Genomic DNA, 18,364 nt, shown 5'->3' on the forward strand with positions numbered 1-18,364 from the left:
GCGACCGCCTTTGCGGCTTGCAACTGCTTCCCAACGAGAGCAACCTTGCCAGAACGTCTCAAATGTATCTGTATAATACGTAACAAGAAGGGCAAGGAGCCACGATAGGGAGCTACGATAGGCTGTGGCTGACCAACGGCAGCCACTCCGCCACGGCTAATAAGGCCGATAAGGCTGATAAGTGTGGCACAAAGCAAAAGCTTCAGTAATAATACCCCTAGTATCATTATCCAGGTATACACCTCGCAGGGGGGTGTAAAAAGCAAGCAGGGGGCTGTAGTAATACTAGAAGAATAGATCTTCTAAGCTATATAAGCATAACTTTCCCCTTATAGTCCACTCTACTATATCTAAACTATCCCTAAGCTATACCTATATCTAAATAAAATAAAAGCTATATTATAGTAGAATATAATTATAATAAATATTAATAATAAAGTTATATTATCCTTAGTATATACTATATATATACTATAATTAATAGTTTATAAGAAAATACTTATTACTTTTTCTCTTTTATATAATAGAGATATACTATATATATATAGAACTTATTCCTAAAGTATATTATTCTTAAACTAAATATTACTAATATTTTAACTCTATTTTTTTAAAGAATTTATATATAATAGACTCTTTCTTAACTCTAATTAACCTTATTAGCTTCTTAGCTATATTTATAGATAATAATCTATTTTTTAACTTTAATATTTTTTCTATTTTAAATAATACTAAGTAATAAGAAGAAAAATAGAAATAACTTAAAGAGAATAATCTTATTATAAGCTTAACTTATTATATTACTTATTAACTTAATACTTAAACTTATTAATATAATAATTTATCTAAAAATAATATATAAAATAAAAGAGGTATATTCTATAAAATAAGCTTAACTAAAGTAAACTTCTTCTTAATTTATACTACCTATATACTCTATATATACTAAGTATATATATAAAATATAGTTAAAGCTTAAAGTATTCTTATTACTTAAAATAGAAGTTACTAAGTTACTATATATATTATATATAACTATCTTACTACCTTAATATATCTTAAAACTTATCTTAATAAAGTTTTTTATTATATTTTTTATAAAGTTTAAGATAGAAATTTTTTATATTCCTATATATAGAAACTTATTCTAGATATTACTTAAACTATTTAATATTTAAACTATAAAAACTCTAAGATTATAAAGAGTTTATACTTAATTTTAAAGTAGGTTTAGCTTCTATATATATTAAGTATATATTAATACTATTTTAAATCTAAAAAAGATATAAATTAGGTTTAATATTAGTTTTATTAATATAATAGTATTAAATATTATAAGTTTATATACTTTTTAGTTATAACTTTAAGTATAATATAGGATAAAAGGGACTTTATTAAAGCGTTATAAGAACTATATACTATAAAAAGTACCTATAAAGCCCCTAAATTAATTATAGATAAGTTAATTAAATATATATAAAAGTTAGTATTTAGCCTCTATATATACTATATATATATTTATAATATAGCTAGCTTCTATATAGCTTTTTAGTATAAATAGTAGAGGTATCCTAATAGCCTTTATATTTAGAAGCTATAGTTTTTATTTTAGAAACCTAGAAGGATTTACTAATATTAGATATTTTAGATATTTAAATAATATAGTATAAGTATTATCTCTATACTTTTCTAATATAAGCTAAGTATATATATATTATAGGTTTTTTATATTAGTTACTTAAAGCTAAGCTTTTTAAAGCTATAGTATTTTACTTATAGTATATTTATTAAATAAAATAGAGTTAATATTAAGTATTTTTATAATATAATTAAAATAAGTAGTTAGTATAAAGTTAAGATAGATTATATATATATTAAAAATATAGAAGTAAGCTATTAAAGCTATAGTAAGTAATAGATATAAAGTATTATTTATATATATTTACTATATATTAAGCTTCTCTTACTTTTAAAGTAATAATAGGATAAATATATTACTATATAGAGTTAAGCTTAACTTCTATATACCTCTTAACTTTACTAAGTTTCTATTTATCTTTTTCTTTATATATAGCTTATATATATATATTCTACCCCCTCTTTTATAGCTACTTTTATACTTTATAAATAAAGTAGTTCTTAGCTTCTTAAATAAGCTTAATATTACTACTCTTTCTATATATATACCTCTTATATCTTTAGTATATACCTAATATAAGCTAACTTTATTTATAAGTAAGCTTTTTCTCTATTTAGGTATATATTAGATTTATAACTAATTTAAGGTTAACTTACTTTAAGTAATAAATATAATATTTAATAATAAGGATAAAATAGCTATCCTCTTATAGAGAACTTATCTTCTATAATTTCTAGCTAGAAATTTATATATAGGTTAGTTTATCCCTTATTTATACTATATATAAGCTAACTATATATAGAGGTTTTATATAAGTTTGCTTTTAATAAAATAAAGTTTATATAAAAGTAATAGATTTATAAAGTTTAATAGCTTCTAAGTAGGGATTTCTATATTATCTATATAGTATAAGTATATATATATATATTTCAGAAAGTATAATATCTTAAAGTTAATATATTATTTAAGATAATATAAGGAGATATAAACCTATTTAAGGTTTATAAGTAGTAAGAAAGGTTATAATATATATACTATATATATACTATATATATAATATACCTACTAACTTTATATTTTATAAAACTTAAGTTATATACTTATATTTAGATAAATATAGATTTATAAAAAGGTTATACTATTCTCTTTAAGTATACCTTTACTTAAATTAAGGCAGTTTCTAGCTTTCTAGTTTAATAGGTATATATATACCTTATAACTTATAATATAGTATATATTATTATAACTAATATAGATATAAAGTAAGCTTATAGTAAATATATACTTTATAGATATATTATATATACTAATATTATATTAATATTAAGCTTTAGTAATTACTTATATAAATAAAACTTATTATAAACTACTAAAGAGTATTTATAGTATTTATTTATATTCTATAAAGTATATATTCTCTAAAATTAGCAAAAGAGGTATCTAAACTACCTTACTACTTTAAAACTATTTAAGCTTTAAGAAGTAAAAGATAAATAAGAATATCTTCAGTATATATAAGATATATATAAAACTTAGCCTAACGTTAAGTCTTAGTTTACTAAGAAGAAGAAGGGATAGATTATAGTTACTCTTATCTAATCCTTTAATAAAATACTAGCTTAATAGTAAACCTTTATATAGAAGTATACTAACTTTATAGAGTTAAACTATACTTAAGATAACTTTATTACTAATTAAAGTTAGCTTCTATTTTAAACTATATTAAGGTAAATATATCCTTCACTAATACACTATATATATTAAAGTAAGCTTAAGACTAAATATACTATATTCTAAGCTATTTCCTAATAATAGCTATACCTAAGTTAAAGCCTATATATATAGAGGGATAACTTAAGGTTAGTATATATTATAAAAAGCTTTTAGTAAATATATTAATATTAGTAATAATATATATAGTACTATAAAAAACACCTATATATCCCTTATAACCTATTTAACCTTTTAGACTTACTAATACTAAGTTTAGTATCTAAGTTAAATATATAGAATATAATCTTAGTTTAAGAATCACTTAAGTAGAGTATATAATTAGTATATACTCTACTTAAGTATAGTATACCTTTTCTATTATTACTACTTACTCTCTATTTATATTAATATTAAGTTAGAGATATATAAGATTTAAATACAGAATAAATAGACTAAGAGCTTCTTTAATTTAAGTAAAGGGCTTATAAACTTTAAGCTTAGAAATATAAATATAAACTTTAGGAAGAGATTACTTAACTTAAATAGGAACTAAGTAATAAAGAGGATTTATAGGATAGTTTATATATATATAGAGTTATAAAGAAATAATAAGAAAAAACTTATATTAATTAAGTATTATAATAAGTTATATATATATAAAGTATATACTAATTATAATATTTTAACTAAAAAGAGAAGTATTCTACTGCTTTATATATATATATATTATATATATATATAGTATATTAAAAGCTAAAGCTAATAAAAAATCTATAGTTTTTAGAACTATTATATATATTATTTATATATATCCTCTATATATACTTAAGCTTAATCCTCTTTATTATTATTATCTTCTTTAATAAGCTATACTTATTACTCTCCCTACTCTTTAGTAGGTTAGTTTTAAGATATAGTTAGTATATATAGTATATATATTAAGATAAAGTAAAATATATACTATAATAAGGATATAAAGAAATAGTAATAATAACTAAGTTATTACTCTTACTTAGTATATAATTAGTATATATATAAGATAAGTAAAGTATAAAATATATTTTTAATAGCTTTTTTGCTAGTAATATAAGTTTTTAGACTAAAGTTAGCTTCTATTATAGATAGGTATAATATATATAGAGTATACTCTTATTAAGGATCTATTAAGAAGAAAATAGAGGTATAAGCTTATATATATAAATAGTACTAATTTATATATAATATTAATATATATAGAAGTAAAGTATAGTATAAAATAAGGTTATACTTTATACTTACTACTAAAAAGAGTTCTAATTAAAACACTAAAGTAAGTAGTATACTATAAGATTATTAGTATATTCTCTATATATATAGAGCTTATTCTTAATTCCTCTATTATTATCTTATAATTATAGTCTATTAAGTTATATATTATATTAAGTAAGGATAAATATAATTTATACTTAGTATATACCCCCTTTATAACTTAAACTACTTTTAAATTAGAGTTAGTATAAAAGTTTAAAAATAATTTTAAAGAATAAGTAAGAAGCTTATTAAAATAGAACTTACTCCCTCTTTACTTATAGTATAGAATAGTTACTATAAATTAAGAGAGTATAGTTAGTATATATAATATATATAGTAAATATATAGTAAGTATATAGTATCCTCTAGTTATATATATATATAATTTATATAATAGAAGTATAATCTATAAGTTTTATAGAAAACTAGATTAATATAGCTATATTAGATATTAGTAATATATATATATAAGTAATATAAAGGATAAATTTATATAAAGGCTTCTATTTAGTTAGCAAAGTAGCTAATAAAGCTATCCTTAAAGCTATAGCTAGATAATATATTAGCATAGCATATATAGAGAAGCTAAAGAGCATATATATAAGCTTCTATATAAAGATAGTATTATACTAAGCGCTAAAGCATATAAAGAAGTATAAAGTATTATATAGAGTTAGTATATATTAAGTATATACTAAGAAGTAATATATTTTATACTTATAATAACTTCTAAGCTACTTAGGTTAATATAAGTTAGGTTAGTAATTATATAGAGTTAGTATATATATAGTATAAGCTAGAAAAAAAAAGATATATTTATACTAAAATACTATTAATAACTATAGTAATATTATTATAAAAGTTAAGTTAAAGAGTACTTAATATATATATAAAATATCTTAAATATATAGCTAACTAAGAGTAGAAAACTATATTATATATATAGCTATTATTAATATTAACTATATACTTAAGATATTATTAATATATATAAAGAAGTAATAAGATAGATATTAAACTTATACTTAACTATTTAAGCTAAAAAGGTACTTAATAAGGTTAAAAGCTACTATTAAATATATTTAGTATATATTAAACTTATAATAAGTAAGTTAAGATATATTAGTATTTATAGCTAAAGTAATATTAATAAGGTTAGCTTAAGATATATTAGCCTAAATTTATATATATATATAAAGTATACTAAAACTTACTACTAAGCTAGAAGTTAGGATTATTATTAGTAATAAGACTTAAAATATATTAGTTTTATAATAGTTTTAATATAAGCTTTATATATACTAAGTATACTATAGAAATAGCTAAACTAAGGGTATAAATTAACTATATTATTAATATTTATATTAATAAATTCCTAAATAAATATCTAAGATATTATTAGTATATATTAAATTAATACTAAAAAGAGCGCTTTTTATACTTTTATATTAATAGTAATTATTATAATATACTTAAGAGAAGAAAAGAAAAAAGTAAGCTTAAGTAGAAGAGATATAAAGTATATACTAAATATAAGCTATATATAGTAAAAATAAGGATTAAAACTTTACCTATTTCTAAAGTAATATATAGCTTATATAAGCGAGGCCCTATATTTAAGTAGCTATATAAGTATAGAAAAAAATTACTATATAGGGAAACATAAAGTATGTATAACGCAGAGGATCTATTCTTCTAGCACTACTACACCCCTGTAGGTAGATTTTAGACCCCTCTGCGAGCAGCACTCTGTTATTATCCCCTGTTCTATACTATAAGAGTCACTACTTAAGTTTAGATGCCTACCTATATTATTATAGCCTTATTGACTAAGCTATTATTCCTAGTCTTCAGCTAATTAGTTATATGTCTTAGCTACTTATAGCCCCACACTAAGGTAAGCTTGAGTTAAGACAGCAACAGCAGTAGCCAGATTAGGGAAAAACCTAAGCCTCTCGCTTTTGTCAATGTTGCGGCATTTGGTGTTCCTGTAGAACCAGCTTGGCCTGTGGCTGTGCCTGCATCCCCCCCATTTCCGGATCCCGTATTCTGTGCCCTGTTCACCAACGTCACCCCTGCTGTCACAGCGATACCAATGAAACTCGAGCTTTCATCAGGCTCGATAGTTTCAACTTCGATGTGCCGGGTCATGGTAGACGCAGTCGCAGATGGGAATTGGCCACTGACCGTGCGGCCGTGATATGTGTATGTGTTGTCAATGAGGGTGTATACGTCGTTGTCGAGAATCCAATGACAGCCGGTGGTTGCAGTGTACAGTTCTCGTGGGATGTAAGAGAAGCACCCCAACCCGAGAGCCTTTGCCGTGAATCCGCTGAGGATCTTGCGTTAGTACACAATGCTTGTCCACCATTGTCATCCTACGTATCTATCGGCAACGGGTGCAACGTACCTTGGGCAGCAGACTACAGCGGTTTCGTGAGGCTCGATCGCGGACATGAACATGTTGGCTGCTGGCTGTATACCAGGTCTCGCTCCTGACTGAGTTACGATGTGTGTTGTCGTGCTATCAGACTGGATGAGAGTGAATGTCGGATCGGCATATATGCCGCTTAGGCTGTAAGATGTCCCATCGCCTCTGGCAGCAACGCCCACAGTTGTCCAATTTGAAGGACAGATATTGCCGGGTGAGTGGTAATAGACCACGTCGTCTATCATAGGGTTATCCTTTCGCGAGGCCCACTCCTCGTTCATCTTCGTAGCCGATGGTACGCATTCGTTGAAAGGGTCATCCGTCAGGGAGGCACAATCCTCTGCCCAAAAGGGTATGCCAGCCGCGGCCGCGTAAGATTGAGCCAAATATGGAGGATGTGTTATCGTCGCGCACGCTGAGGGCGCGGTCCATGTTGTCGTCAAGGGCCCAATGTTGACGAGAGCAACTTGCGAAATCATTGACGTTGGCATGATGGCGTGAGAGTTGTCGGTAAATTGGGAGTATCTTCATAACATAGGCTTTTGGGGACTCATATCCACTTTAAAGCTTGTGTGCTAGATGTGGTTGCCTAGATTTTGGATTTGACGCTGTCATGCGGCGCAGTCCAGTGATAATGAAGGATAATAGTCGAGTTGACGTCTATGTCTTAGAAGCACCGGGGGTCAATTGTCCCCCTATTGCTGGAACTGCTAGCGTGTTCATCTACACCGGGCGAATAGCAGACCTACCAACAGCGACCCGTGACCATAAACAGCGCCATCCTCCTCATGTCATTATGACGGTAGGACCATCGACCGCCACCTCCCTTTCTGGGGAATATCCTTTTTATTTCAAGCGGACTGAGCCTGATATTTCCGAACACTTAGTTCGCGTTAAGAACCAGTGAAAACATCCCGCGAGGGAATATTGCTCCGGACTTGGGGTTGCCTGCAATCAGAGTTGAACACGGTCGTGATGAGCCGCTCCCGTCATAAGATGTCTGCCTTTACGGCCAAGTCGACGCAATCGACATTTGGTCTGAACATATAAATATTCGCCAGATATCTCTGTAAAATTCCCAGAAATAGGATTTTGAATACCTTGTTGCAACAACGAGTCAATTATCAGGTGGTACTCTCATTACGTCTTCGCAGTGTGCGTTGGATATGAGCCATGTCTATCTCCAAAGCATCTGAGTTGCACGAATGCCATTAATTCTAGAGTAGTCTCAAATTATTTAAAGAGGTAATCAAAAGAAAGCGGATTATTTATTAACAACATCACGCTTATCACTCGCCATTCGTAGCCGGGACCCATGGAAACGCGGGGTCGGGTTCTCATGCCTGCTTCGGCGACAGCTGCCTGCCCCACATACTTGCCTACCTATTTGGGAAGCGCATACTTACACCGCTGAATCGGCTTCTCTTTCTCTTCTGGGGTCCACCTAGGCAAGGCGATGCTCATTCAGACGACGAAGTGAAACTCTACGGTATGGTTGCAGTGACCAGTTTCCAATTCCGTAATGTATCTATTGTATGCTTGCCTTTTTTGAACTGTTTCTATCAGACACCATGACTTGTCTGAAACGTCAAGGTAGGACCAGACGAAGAGGATATTGGGCGGAAGAGGCCGTTGGCAGTAAGCTGGATGTGATATTTAAGACGTCTGACATCCGTCCATAAAGACTGTCAAGAACTCAGATCAATCAGACAAAACCTCAAGCCATCACCATTCAGTATCAACCTTTCTTTCTCTAGGTACCAATTCTGCAGCTTAAACACCCCGATCTCCAACGCATATCTACTCTTCTATCAACAACAGCAAATATGTCAGACAAGGGTGCCACTCTCGATATGTCCTTGTTCTTCGGAACTCCTGAAGAGAAGAGATACTTTTGCACCGAGCTGCTCCGCCTACTGAAGTTGAGAGGTGGCGTCAAAATTCAGAACCACAGCATTCCGGATGAAGATATTCACAAGCTCTTCGATATGGTAGGTTTATACCATCTTCGTGGAATTCTATGGGACTGACTTGGGAATACTCCTAGAGCCGCAAATTCTTTGCTCTGCCTCTCGAGACCAAGATGGAGGCCAAGCATCCTCCTCAAGCCAACCCCAACCGTGGCTACAGCTTCATCGGCCAGGAGAATGTCGCCAACATTAGCAGCTATGAGAAGGGTCTTGGCCCCGGAAAGACTCGCGATATCAAGGTCGGTCTACGAGTATCTCTCTTTGCACACCCACGATGACTGACACGCACTAGGAAACCCTTGACATGGGCAGTGCCCAAGATGACCTCGTCGACAACCTTTGGATCCCGGAAGAGAGCCTCCCAGGTTTCCGCGGCTTCATGGAGTCCTTCTACGAGAAGGCCTTCAAGACGGAAATGCAGCTCCTCTCCGCTCTGGCCATCGCTCTCGGCGTTTCCGAGGACCACATGAAGACGCTCCACAACCGCGCCGAGAACGAGTTCCGTCTGCTCCACTATCCGGCCATCCCGGCCACAGAACTTGCGGACGGCACCGCCACCCGCATCGCCGAGCACACCGACTTCGGCACCATCACCATGCTCTTCCAAGACTCTGTGGGCGGTCTTCAGGTCGAGGACCAGACCCAGCCCGGCGTCTTCCGCAGTGTCGAGTCAGAGAAGCCTACCGACATCATCCTCAACATTGGCGACTCGCTTCAGCGTCTTACCAACGACACCTTCCGCGCGGCTTGTCACAGAGTCACTTACCCGCCTGCCATCAAGGCCGGAGATAACGTTCAGATTCCGGAGCGATACTCAATCGCGTACTTTGTCAAGCCTAACCGTCACGCGTCGCTGCTACCGTTGAAGGAGTTCATAACTGATGCGACACCTTGTCGATACGAAGATGTCACTGCTTGGGAGTGGAACAATCGCAGAATCACTAAGCTGTTCGGTTGAGTCGGAATGTTGCTAGCTTACTTTGGGCGTTGTGATTTCCTTTTCTCCTTTCGATTTTCCGCCTGGGGAGTTCGAATGCATTTGAAATCCAGAATCAGATTGTAGCAAGCCAATCACAGATCGTTTACATTATCAGCACGGAGAATCGACCAAAACATGGGATGACATGCATGCACCGGTCTTTGGGTTGTGGGGCTTGTCCTGTGCTCCTCGGGATCGCCTGCCTCTCCTGAATTACTGCAAGGGGGTCAAGCACTGTTCTGATAGAGGACCGAGGTCGCGACAAGTTCGAGATGATATCGCGGGGTCGCGGGCAGAATTTCGGAGCGACCACTGAAGGTTATCGGTAATTTGGAGTCTTCAGAAATCGTTGAAGGCCGTCCTGGGTATCTCGGGCTCCGCGGGATCTCAAAGGGTCGCCGAGCAGCCGGACTACTCCGTCTACTATTAAGGAGGCCGATGTGACAAGACGCACATCCATATATACCTCGAAATTGCACCTCTGTCCATCTGTCTTGCCGTGTGGAATTCCGAGCCGCTCGCATTGCATTCCGGACTGTTGGGAACAACGCGTCGAAGTCGTCACAGAGGCGGAAGTTGACTGTCCCGCCTCGGCGCACCGAGCCCCTGAGCGTCGACAGTGTCGTGCGCACTGACAGCCCTGCTTCAACCCTTTTCCCTTTCTAGACAACCTCAATGAGTTCGTGCTTTTTGGCGAAATACGTTCATGAGTCGACATGTAGAGCTATGACCAATAAGGACATCCGAGATCCCCTCGCTTGGCATGCTAGACATCTTAGCATGTCGCCATCCGTCAGCAGTGACGCGCTAAAATCAACGGCGTTGATGCTAAGCCAGACTATTGTCAGCCTCGTCGCAGAGCCTATGCAGAAACAGGCTCTTAGCAATCGTCGACCACGTGTGATTGTATCGCCCCAATTGAGTCCGCATTTGTGATCATGAAACCAAACATGGCTACAGTCAACACGTCGAAATATGGACGATGTCACGATAGGAGAATAAAACCCGGTGGGATAGATTTCAACGGCCCGATTGACGGATATCTCATATCTAAATGGAGGCCACTTTGGCTACGAAACTGGTCCTCATATCCAGAAAGTCTATGATGTTCAGTACCCCGCGGCAGTTCGAAGGCAGGATCGCCCCTTATCTCTCCGAGACAACCTGCCCACCGCTGACCGCGCCAGCAAGAGGACTGTGACAGGTGGACTCCTTTCCGCTTTACTGGCTCGCAGTCCGTGAGACAATCTCCTTTCGCATTCAACCGCCTCTTCTGGACACAGCTCGGGTGTTCAACCGCCCCCAGTGTCGAACTGGGCCGGTGGCACCGCGCAGATCTCCATGTAAACGCGCCGCGCGTTTTGGACATACGCCAACAACCATGTGGACGTCCGTTCCCATCTCGCTTTCGTAATGTTGTTTTCTTAAATGGGATGGCAGTGCCACCAAACAGATGATCCCTCGTTCTGCTATGGAAGCTTGCTGCTGCTCATTTGTTCTCTTCCTTCTGCTTCTCCCGATGCCCTCGCCGTCTGGTGGTCAGCGGCTTTTCTTGTGCGTTTCAAGAAATGTTCACCAACGCCAGAAACCGTCAGTATGACCTCTTGGTGCTTCTGCTTTTGTCTTTGGTACATTTGACCTCTTCGTCTGAGACGACAAGCATCACCAGTTTGATTTCCCAAGTACCAAACTGCGCGGTAAGTCTGAATCGTTTCTGTTACTGACGATGTAAGCTTACTAACAGCGGTTCGTGGGTATAGCTGAGTTGTGTTACGGATGGACTTATCAAGGGGGGCTGTAAATTGACTTCAGTCCCCGTTCTCACCGATTGTCTTTGCCCGAACATCGATCTTCAGGCGTCTCTTTCTACCTGTGTGCAACAGAGCTGCTTCTTCACCGACCAGACTCGTGGGTATCCAATGAGCACCCGAGGGATGTCATGAAGATTGACCATGACCAGGTGCCGCCCAGCTCCAAACCGACCTATGCGTCGCGTATCCGAAACCATCAAGAAGTAAAGAAGCGAAGGATGTCGCCATTGCCCTTTCGGTCATCACCTTTCCGATCGTCGCGTTGCGATGCTTCGCCAGATGGCTCGTCACACGAAAGATGTGGTGGGATGACTACATGGTCATTATCGCCACGCTCCTGCTGGCCGTGATGGCTGGTGTACAGATCGCAGGCACTGAGCTGGGTTTCGGACTACACTACTGGAACGTTCAGCCTTCGAACAGCGTCACGCTCATTCAGCTCTTTTACGCCGGGCAGCAACTTTACATCCTGGTCCAGCTTTTCGCCAAGATATCCATCCTCCTTCTATTCGATCGACTCTTCTCATCCTCCCGCTGGTTCCACAACACGATTCGATGGTTCATCTTGTTTTTGGTTCTACACGGAGTCATTTACATGTTTCTCATCATCTTCGAGTGCACCCCAATCTCATCGATCTGGGACCTGAGCAACCCCGACCGCACCTGCAAGGATATCACGGCCATCGTGTACAGCGGAGCAGCCTTCAGTATCATCGAAGACTTTGGAATCCTGTTACTTCCGGTGCCTGAATTGCTTAAGCTGCAACTCAGCACGAAGAAGAAGGTTGGGCTTGGTCTCATCTTCAGCCTAGGATCATTGTGAGTTTTCATCGAGTCATCCCCTCAACATGGCTAGTTCTTTTTACTAACACGGTTTTCAGTGCTTGCATAACAAGCATGGTGAGACTCAAGTTTCTCATCAAATTTTCGGCAACCTACGACGTCACTTGGGATAATGTTGACGTGGTCATCTGGTCTCTGATTGAGGTGTTTTGTGCTATCCTGTGCGCGAGCCTCCCCGCTCTGCGACCACTGCTGAAAACCATAAGTACGAAGATCTCCAGGAAGGGAACTAGTGAGGCGGCTCCGCTGAGACGATCTATTTACTACAGGAAACAACACTTCGAAGAGATCACTGGAACTACTCGATCAACCGGAACCGAGCTTTCACTGTCGCCAGTCGATACAAGTATTGGCGATGAAATAGCGAGAGAACTCGACTGGTGGGACAGGCTTAGTCTCAAGGGCAGTCTTGGCCCTTCAAATAAAGTATGAGCGTTTGAGTTTTGTTTTTTTGCAGGTTCTAGAAATATCCCTGGCTTTAATTGGTGAACGTGACTGGATGAGATTTCAATGTGGCATGCAAGTTGCGAGTCGGGTTGGTTCCCTCTTCGCCTGGTGGCTGGACCATTGCATCCGCAGTTGAATTGATCATGTTCACGTATTCTCTCCCGTGACATTTACATGACCATGAGTGTGGGTGTCTTCGCCATTGAGTCCCAGATCGAGTGACATATGAGCAACATCTAATTCGACGTCTCACAAAGAAAGTGGATCCATTGTCATGCTCGTCGCGGAGGCCTTCCCAGCTTGACTCACAACGGGGCGATAACTGTCAGATAACCATATCATGCATTTCTCCACGCGATGCGGGGTAAATAATCGGGTTCTCAATTGGCTTGCCTTATCAGCTTCAACCTTGTCAGGAACCAAGCCGTCGTGGCCGAAGATACGCGACTTGTCTAAAACAGACCTCTGCCCGCTTAGGATAGAGATCCCGAACCCTTCCTGTTTTGCTCATTCTCCATGTTCTACAACATCCCATCCGACGCAAACATGAAAAGTCCCAAAACCAAGAACTCGCACACTTTCGAGGGTTGCAAGACGTGCAGGAGGCGTCATTTGAAGTGCGATCAGACATTGCCGAGATGTAAAAGATGTAAGCTGGCCGGACTTTCCTGTGACTTTAGGCCAGCCCTGCGGTGGTTTGTCAGTACGGGACCAGACGCAGGCAGTGCATCTGTTCAGAACGCAGATGAGAACACTGGACAATTCTCAAGACGACACCTGTTCAGTGGTGAGTCATGACTCACCTTGATGGATGGAGGGGACTTCAGAATGACAAATTCTTAGAATCATCGAGGAAATCAATGAGCTCTGCCATGGTGGCCAATATGCCGTCGACGATAACGTCGGCACTCAATAAAATCGATGAGAAGGCAAGAAATGCTGAATCACATGCCGAGGAAGTTGCTGTGGGACCTTTTGGGGTGTTCTCAGGATTCCCATCAGTTCAAGAGGGCGCTCCCAGTGTCGAAAATACAGCAATGACATCCCCTACGGCAACCACATGCAGATCGGCATCAATCGCAGAAGCTTCATTTGTGTCCCCCATTACTACAATGTCTTCCTCTATGCCCACTTACTGTGATGAGACGGAACCCCAAATGGATACAGGTGACGTCGCTTCGACCAATAATGCAGACTCGGTGGACGATAGCGCTGGCATGTCTAATGCGTTGGACGATCTCTTCTCGACATCACTGGACTTCCTGCAATGGGGAGACCTGTTTACGTGGGACACCGAAGTGCCAGGACTTGAGTCAGGCCCTCTGCCCATGGGCAGTATTGAAAGCCATGATCTGACCAACCACCCATCGGGGCCATGGAGTACTGGAAACACCGGAGACATTCATGGTCACGGTGGGGATGCATTTCCTGATGGAACTGACGCGGATCTGGAAGGCATGGCTTGGCCTGAGGTAGACTGGGTCGTCGACGCTCCAGCGCTGCTCAAACACTTCAATGAAGAGGTCATCAACCAGATGGGTTCCCTACCGATCAACGAAAAGTCCGGTTGGAGAATTCTCAACGTACCCTCCGCCATTCTCACTCTGAGCCATATTACCATGTTTGGCGTGGATAAGAAAGATATTAGACACGCGAGTCTTGCAAATTTGTATGGCTTACTCGCCGTGTCAGCGTTCCATCTGTCTCTAAATCCCGGTGCCTTCCCGGCGTTGAGCAGACCTGGTGACTACTGGCACTTCCTTTCGGATCGGACATATGAAGCCGCTAAGATACATTTGAAAATAAGCCTTGAGAGCGAAACCAGGCGGAATTCTACCAGCAAGGCGAAGTACAAGGAGCAGCTCATGGCTGTTGGAGCAGTACTAGCAAGCGCCGTAAGTATTCATCAAGCAGGGCACTTATTGATGGCTTCTTGGTTGACCATTGAATGTTTCTCCAGTTATTATCCGGTAATGAGGCCGAGTCGCACAAATATCTCGTGGAGATGGAAAGGCTCATCCGAGTTCGAGGTTTAACCAAGCCAAAGCTCTCGCGTCGGGCCCGCCTATTCCATAACATTTATGCGTGGATGAGGATTGTATCTGAGAGTACAAAGGTACTCCATGACGAAAGCCAAATCACACTCAAGCCACTGAAGCTAGCCAGCACGGGGCTGAACACACCGGACGATGATGATTCGGGAACATCACGGTCTCGACAAGCCGGGTCTTTGCACAACATCAATCCTGACAGCACTCTGGACAGTTTCTTGCACTTAGAGCAGTTCCAACTACAGTCCGACTCCGAAAGCCGTGGCCGCCGACATGACGATACACGAGACATCCACCTCGTCAGTTCACTCAACTGTCGTGAGGACATGCACATGCGGATATACGGTGTTCCCGAGACCTGGCTGCGGCTCGTGTCCCAGGTTACCCGGCTTGCCAATGTCATGGATAGGCTGTCACCGTCGCAGGGTAAATCAGATGCGGAGACCTTGGCATCGCTGCAGCCCAAGGCAGCATATCTAGAGGAAGCTGTATGCTCCTTCAAAGCGCGGTATCAATCTGCAGCTCAGACCGAGTCCAATCAAAGCCGGCCTCACATCCACATGGCACGCGCTCTTAGCGCGGCTCTGGTGATTTTCTTCTATCGACGAATCCGAAACATTCATCCGATGATGCTCCAAGACAGCGTGAATCAGGTGATGGACTCTCTTCACATGTTTGATGAGGCCTTGCAAAAGCATGGACTAGTCGGACCCGGAACCGCTTGGCCGGCTTTCATTGCCGGGGCAGAGGCCACAGGAGCGGAGCAACGCAAAAGCTTTGAAGCTTGGTTAAGCAGAGCGAATGCGAAGTCTGGATGGAAAGGCTATGGTGTTTCTAAGGATGTATTGAAAGAAGTCTGGAGGCAGCGGGATGCGGCTGGAGGCGTGAGAGGATCGCCGACATGGGTGGATGTTTGCAGGCAGATGCGCCGATGGCCACTTCTATGCTAATACATGATCAATACAACGAGGGCTTTGCCTTAACCTAGTTCAGGTTTGCTTAGTTGAAAGATGTCTATGTTAAGTCTCTATTGTTTCTAGGAATGAAGTTGAAATTGCTTCTCTATGTTCTGAAGGAAAGCCTTAAAGGAAATCGGAAACAACACAATCTGATCAGGATATGAAAACTTCCTTGGCCATTCTAGCCGTCTGCAAAACGCTCAACGTGTGTTATCAAAAGCTTACTGTCTGAAGCTAGCCACCTTCTCGAAAACCCGAGACATCAACATCGATCCACCGAGCCCATTCTCGCTGCGCAGCACCTTAGCCAAGATGAACGCAGTGAGAGCCGCCACAGGAATCGTAGCCACAACACCGGTCTTGCTGATAGCGAGCGACTTCTCTTCGGGTGTCTTCTCGTCAGAATACGGCCAGTTGTGAGCGGCCTTGGGCGGGTCGATGCTCAGCAGACGCAGGCCGCCAGAAATCTGCTGGCTGTAGTAGTCGACGTACTTGTCCAGCGGCATCAAAGGCAGCATGTACTTGTGCAGCATTCTGAGCTTCCATGACTCCCAAGCGGAGCTGCGCATAGCGTCTTGGCAGCTCTCAACCATATCGACCAGGCGGTCGACGCGCTGCTTCTCGAGGGCGACAAACGCCTTGCTCAGGCTTGCCACAGGCCAGGAGGCCGGGTTGCTGCTCTGGGGGCCCAGCAGGTTCTGTGCCTGAAGCTGATTGACGAGTGCGGCGCAGGACTCGATGCAGCTGTTGCCACCTTGGCCGACCAGGGGGTTGAACTTGTGCGCGGCATCGCCGAGGATGACGATGCGGCCGTAGTGCCATCTTCGCATCACGAAGTGCGGCAGAGCTGTGACGCCGCTGTAGAGCAAGTTCTTCTCGACCTGGCCGAACTTCAGACCGTTGTCGGCAACCGTTTTGTCCGCGCCCCGCGCAAACTCGCGGACCTTGTCCTCGTCGTCGAACCGAGGGATGTCGTTGATGGGACACGTACGTTGCCCGTCAGGCAGCTTCCAGAACCAAAACACGAAGACCTCGGCCCCGGGGCCTCCCATGCAGCCTGCGAGTGTGCCGTGGCCGCTCGCACCGGTGACCTCTCCGGCCGCGATGCCGTCGGTAGGCTTGGCGGTGCCAAAGATGCAAGCGTGCTCGCAAGGGATATCTTGTCTGTCGCGCGCCGGGATAGCGGCGGAATCGTTCGCGGCATCGGCGTTTCTCCACATTTCCCGGCGGATGGTGCTGCGCACGCCGTCTGCGCCGACAACGATCTGGCCCTGGAACACGGACCCGTCTTCCGTGTACACCGTGGCCCCGTTTTCTCGGGTCTCAACACGCTTGACCTTCTTATTGACAAAGAGCCTGTTCTTCTCCTTGATGTGCTTGTACATGACGCACAACAGTTCGTGGCGTTCCATGAACATGTTTGGATAGCCGTGGCGCTCGGTGATGAGCTGTCGCGGCTTCCTTGTCATGATGCGCTTTCCTGTAGTCATGTCTCTGACGATCATGGAATTGACTGGTTGTGCTTTGGCAAGGATGTCCTCGAAGAGACCGAGCTGGTCGAGAATGCGGAGGCCATTGGGAAACAGGCCGATGCTAGCGCCGACGTTAGGGGTGACGGAGTCGTATGCCTCGAGCAGGATGTAGTCAACTCCGCTATGTTGAAGCATCAAGGAAAGTGCCAAACCAGTGATGCCACCGCCGACAATGATGACTTGGCGCTTCTTATCTTGGGTCGCCATGTTGATGATGTTGTTTTGTGATGGCTAGTTGATTTGAGGTGATGCTGAAGAAGGATTCTGATCTTGACCGCTATGGCAAGGAAAGACGCCAATGAAGATGAGAAGACGCAACTCAAAAAAGGCAAGAACGCCTGAAAGAACCAAAGTTTTATATGAAGTCGATACGCTACCTTCCGGACGTCAGCAGGGATGCTCACTCAATCAAGGTGGTAAATGAGCGGACACGATGCCGTCCGCATTGCGAAGATCGCAAGAATTAGGAAACAAGATCGTCTTCTGCGGAAAATTCAAGGGCCCCGAATGCAACTGCAGCCCGGAACACGCAAGACACAGAGGCGTCTCCACTGCGCATTTAATCAGGCCGTGCAACGCCTGTTCCATCATGCTCGGCTCGGCCCCGTTGTGGCCACTGAAAGACCCCAGATGTTGCGACTGATGGAGCTTGACCGCTTGGCTGGTGGATAAGAACGTCGCGGTGCGACCCCTGTCTCA

The 18,364-nt window shown here is 40.5% G+C and overlaps 5 protein-coding genes across 5 annotated transcripts; 3 read left to right on the forward strand and 2 right to left on the reverse strand.

Moving 5' to 3' along the window:
- Positions 1-6,588: 6,588 nt before the first annotated feature.
- Positions 6,589-7,564, reverse strand: CGCS363_v012073 (uncharacterized protein; the record flags this gene model as incomplete). Its single annotated transcript, XM_036643922.1, has 3 exons — positions 6,589-6,594; positions 6,830-6,974; positions 7,053-7,564. The coding sequence occupies 3 exons, from the start codon at positions 7,562-7,564 to the stop codon at positions 6,589-6,591; spliced, it is 663 nt and encodes a 220-aa protein (XP_036491178.1).
- Positions 7,565-8,899: 1,335 nt separating this feature from the next.
- Positions 8,900-10,001, forward strand: gloF (2-oxoglutarate-dependent dioxygenase gloF; the record flags this gene model as incomplete). The annotated part of the gene is made up of 3 exons (XM_036643923.1): positions 8,900-9,064; positions 9,121-9,282; positions 9,336-10,001. The coding sequence occupies 3 exons, from the start codon at positions 8,900-8,902 to the stop codon at positions 9,999-10,001; spliced, it is 993 nt and encodes a 330-aa protein (XP_036490723.1).
- A 1,589-nt stretch (positions 10,002-11,590) lies between these two features.
- Positions 11,591-13,108, forward strand: SAT4-5 (Satratoxin biosynthesis SC1 cluster protein 4; the record flags this gene model as incomplete). Its single annotated transcript, XM_036643924.1, has 4 exons — positions 11,591-11,719; positions 11,783-11,930; positions 11,983-12,652; positions 12,715-13,108. The coding sequence occupies 4 exons, from the start codon at positions 11,591-11,593 to the stop codon at positions 13,106-13,108; spliced, it is 1,341 nt and encodes a 446-aa protein (XP_036490724.1).
- A 1,127-nt stretch (positions 13,109-14,235) lies between these two features.
- On the forward strand, positions 14,236-16,124 carry CGCS363_v012076 (Arginine metabolism regulation protein II; the record flags this gene model as incomplete). The annotated part of the gene is made up of 2 exons (XM_036643925.1): positions 14,236-15,018; positions 15,084-16,124. 2 exons carry the CDS (start codon positions 14,236-14,238, stop codon positions 16,122-16,124), a joined length of 1,824 nt encoding a protein of 607 aa, XP_036490725.1.
- Positions 16,125-16,354: 230 nt separating this feature from the next.
- Positions 16,355-17,872, reverse strand: pyr5 (FAD-dependent monooxygenase pyr5; the record flags this gene model as incomplete). Its single annotated transcript, XM_036643926.1, has 1 exon — positions 16,355-17,872. One exon carries the CDS (start codon positions 17,870-17,872, stop codon positions 16,355-16,357), a length of 1,518 nt encoding a protein of 505 aa, XP_036490726.1.
- Positions 17,873-18,364: the final 492 nt, after the last annotated feature.

The sequence above is a fragment of the Colletotrichum siamense genome (genome assembly GCF_013390195.1).
Source record: "Colletotrichum siamense strain Cg363 chromosome Unknown KSG_Cg363_contig08, whole genome shotgun sequence".
NCBI classification, from domain to species: domain Eukaryota; kingdom Fungi; phylum Ascomycota; class Sordariomycetes; order Glomerellales; family Glomerellaceae; genus Colletotrichum; species Colletotrichum siamense.